Raw genomic sequence first — 4,065 nt, forward strand, 5'->3', positions numbered from 1 at the left:
GGAGCGGTGTCCCTTACTATCCTTTTTGACCGAAAGTGTTTCTTGTTCCTTCGGTATGGATGGTTAATGGGAAGAAATCTCCGATGACAATCAAACCAGGACGTCTTCCTACCATGCTTCAACTGAAATGCGTCTGTGCTTCCCATACAATATGGACAAGATAGCCTCCCATGCGTCGTCCAGCCCGACAACATCCCATATGCAGGAAAATCACTAATAGTCCACAGTAGAACTGCTCGCATTGTAAAGTTTGTTCTCGTTGAACAATCATATGTCTGCACGCCTGTTGACCACAATTCCTTCAATTCTTCAATCAAAGGTTGTAGAAAAACATCAAGTGATCTTTTGGGATGTTTTGGTCCAGGTATCAATATACTCATGAAAAGCAATTCTTTTTCCATACACATCTCTGGTGGAAGGTTGTATGGCGTCAAGAAGACTGGCCAGAGAGAGTATTGTCTTCCAGACATTCCAAATGGACTAAAGCCATCTGTGCAGAGCCCAAGATAAACGTTGCGGGGGTTGCTTGCAAAATCAGGATAGACATTATTCAAATGTTTCCACGCTTTGGCATCAGAGGGATGATTGATCTCTCCTTCCTTCTGATCATGTTCTGCATGCCATCTCATCGACGCTGCCGTCTTTTCAGATTGATATAATCTCTTGAGTCTATCCTTGATTGGTAAGTACCACATCCGCTGGTACGGCACCCTATTTCGTCCACGTCCTTGCGGTTTATATCTTGGTTTCTTGCAAAATTTACACTCTAATAATTCTGCATCTTTTCCCCAGTATATCATACAGTTGTCTATACACACATCAATCATCTCCGAAGGTAAGCCAAGACTATGAACAAGTTTCTGAATCTCATAATAAGATTCAGCACACAAGTTATCTTCAGGCAAATACTCTTTAAACAACTCAGCCCATGCATCCATACAAACTTCAGGTAAGTTATGATCAGTTTTGATATTCATCATCCTAGCTGCCAAAGATAATTTAGAAAGACCTTCTCTACAACCTTTATAGATTGGCTCATTTGCTGCTGCTAGCATTTCATAAAATCTTTTTGCATCCAAATTAGGCCCCTCTACATTTTCAACCTCCTCTATTACTGATGTTGTTTCACGAAATGCATCAGTAACCATATCATGCATTCTATCATGATCTAACATATGATTTTCTTGAATAACACTTTCAGAAGGCAAATGTGGTTCATCTCTGTTACGAACATTTTCAACATGATTACTACCACTAGCTTCATTCCTATTATCACCCTCTCCATGGTTAAACCAAATATAGTAATGTGGAGTAAATCCTCTATTTACTATATGTTTCCAAACGGTATCACTAGCAGCAAACTTCGTATTTTTGCATTTACGACATGGACAGAACATTTTACCCGTTTCCTTTGTGAGAGGCGTCTGTCCGGCCTGGTACATGAATATCTCTGCTCCGTTCAGAAATTCGTCTGTTACTTTTCCTGTTGAATCTTTATGCGCATACATCCAACTCCGAAGCGCATAAATATTTTCGGACATTTTTTTAACTACTTCCCGTTTTTTTTTTTGCTCTTTTTTTTTTTTTTGTGCATCTTAAAAATGAGAGAGAAGATCATATTTATAGAGAAATTTCGATTTTGGTACGTACAATGTTACAACTAATTTACGTTTAAATTATAACTTAACTACCAAAGTGCAACTTTGTTCTCGTAAATCAGTTGTAAATTAGATGTAAACAAATTTTGATGTAACTAAGTCGTAATATTACAACTAATTTATGACTCCTTTAGTCGTTAAGTAGATGTAAAATATTTAGATGTAAGTTAGTCGTAAAGTTCCATCTAATGTACGACTACGCAAAAGTTTAGTCGTAAATTAGATGTAACTTTACGACTAAAGTACGACTCGAGATTTTAGTTGTAATTTTACGTCGAGATTACGACTAATGAAGACTTCGTCGTAAAGTAGTCGTAAAGCAGTCCGTAATTTACGACCACCCTATGGTAGTCGTAACCTTTGGTCGTTAGGCATGCGTTTTCTTGTAGTGGTATGAAGAAGAATTATCAAAGACCCATTTCCCAGAGAAAACATCACAAATGTTCTCCTCCTCCTTTGCAGCAGCAGTGCCAACAAAGTCAGATCCTCCACCACTCGCGTGGTGGTCAACCCATCCGATTTTCTTGCCACTGTACTCACTCGTCGAGTTGCACCGGCTGAATCTATCCAAAACCTCTGCCATAGTTTTTAATAAACAGAATCCGTCAATTCGTAAGATTAAAACACAGAATGATGAGAAAGGGAGTTGAGTAGTACCAAGATTACTCCGAGGAGGAAGATTGGGATGGACGAAAGAAGTGAAGAAGGAAGTTTCTCGGAGATCTTGCTCTCGATTAGTGTGGTGGATGCTACGCTGGTTGTAGAGAACCATAATGGTGACGGCGAGTGCTAGCATGAAAAGTAGACCCGCCACTGGAAGCCGATTCTGCTTTGTGCTCCATCTCTGCGACATTTGAACTAGAAGAAGAAGAAGAAGAAGAAGAAGAAGAAGAAGAAGAAGAAGTCTCCTTCCTTGTTTGGAACTATTTGGGTGTTCAGCTCACGTTTTCCTCACTCGTTTCGTGGTATGTTTTTTATTCAATCACTCATGCAAGATGAGACTGTTGCGGGACACGAGATTCGAAGACAACCACGTTCTTAATTTTTTTTTTTTTGTCGGGTTTATTATGCTATTAGAAACAATGAGAAATATTACATAGATGATATTACAGCTGACCATTCTACCTTGTAAGACTTGTCTCCAATATTCTGCATAATTCGCCTTCTCCGGAAATTGAAACCCAGACCTCCTGGTGTAGAAATTGCGTCGCCTGGGATTCGAACTCCAGACTTGGGTGTAGAAGCCTTTAAATCTTGACCACTAGGCCACGGTGCTTCAACAAAAAAGGAAGTCTTAATTTTTCTTTTACTCAACTCAAAATTTGACTCCAATCACCCCACCCAACTTCCAGTTTTCAAAGCTATATGCTTATATGTATATTATTAATTTCAAACATGAAAATATTTGTTTATATTAACACTCCTGGCCAGACGTTAGGCTAAGATCCACCACCTTTGCTTCCAACTAGATCTCATTTGTACAAAGACCTTTCAAGTTGAACTAATTTGACTTATTTTTGTTGAAAGATTGTCGGCAATTAATATGATAATTCCTATCAGACCACGATTTAAAATATTCGTATACAATTAAGAAAGTATAGCTTATTTAGTTATGTTACTCATGGAGATTATTTATTGGAATATAAATCTTTTTCTGGTTATTTATTGATTATATATATTGACCAACTATATTAGCCTTAATGCACTTTTAATACCCATTTATTTTATACATCAATACAAAGTACTATTCATGAGTAAATTAGATCTATTATCATTATATAAGTAGAGGAAGAAGTCTGTTGACAAAAAAAAAAGTAGAGGAAGAAGTCTTCTTACTTGTTTGGAGCTATTTGGGTGTTTTAAAATTCCCAAAACTAGTTCACGTTTTCTCATCTTGATAACTGATCTTGAATGGAATATAGAAAACATTATGTATTTTTTCCCCATAATCTGAAATCCTATGTTTAAGAGTTAAGATCAATTAAGAAATGGTCCAGAGATCCTCATATTTATTCCTAACAAACAATAGAGCATATTTACCAAAATCAAGTATCACCCAACAATAAATTTAAGAAATAAGACTCATGAACACCAGGAATAACATTTCCAACCCACTTGATGGCTAATTTTTTTATTGCCAGTTTTTCACCAAAATTGAAATTTTGTTTTGAAAATTTTTGCAAAGGCCTTACGGCTGGCGAGAACCTCAAAAAAGTTATATATGTATTAGTTGTTAGATACAAATTATTCAATTGAAGATACATAACAACTCAATCAAAGTGATGCCATAAAATCAAAAATCAAAACAAAAATTACTTACAAACAAATTAACCAACAACTTAAATTAATAAAATAATATATCTCGTACACACCTCTTACAAATGTGAGCTTAAAACACAAACTACAA

At 36.5% G+C, this 4,065-nt stretch overlaps 1 protein-coding gene across 1 annotated transcript; it reads right to left on the reverse strand.

The window, feature by feature from the left end:
* Positions 1-2,025: 2,025 nt before the first annotated feature.
* LOC130500004 (protein trichome birefringence-like 35) lies at positions 2,026-2,533 on the reverse strand. The gene is made up of 2 exons (XM_056994693.1): positions 2,316-2,533; positions 2,026-2,234 (listed from the first exon to the last, which is right to left on the reverse strand). Exons 1-2 carry the CDS (start codon positions 2,509-2,511, stop codon positions 2,026-2,028), a joined length of 405 nt encoding a protein of 134 aa, XP_056850673.1. The 5' UTR covers positions 2,512-2,533.
* Positions 2,534-4,065: the final 1,532 nt, after the last annotated feature.

Source organism: Raphanus sativus, chromosome 9 (genome assembly GCF_000801105.2).
Source record: "Raphanus sativus cultivar WK10039 chromosome 9, ASM80110v3, whole genome shotgun sequence".
In the NCBI taxonomy this organism is placed as follows: domain Eukaryota; kingdom Viridiplantae; phylum Streptophyta; class Magnoliopsida; order Brassicales; family Brassicaceae; genus Raphanus; species Raphanus sativus.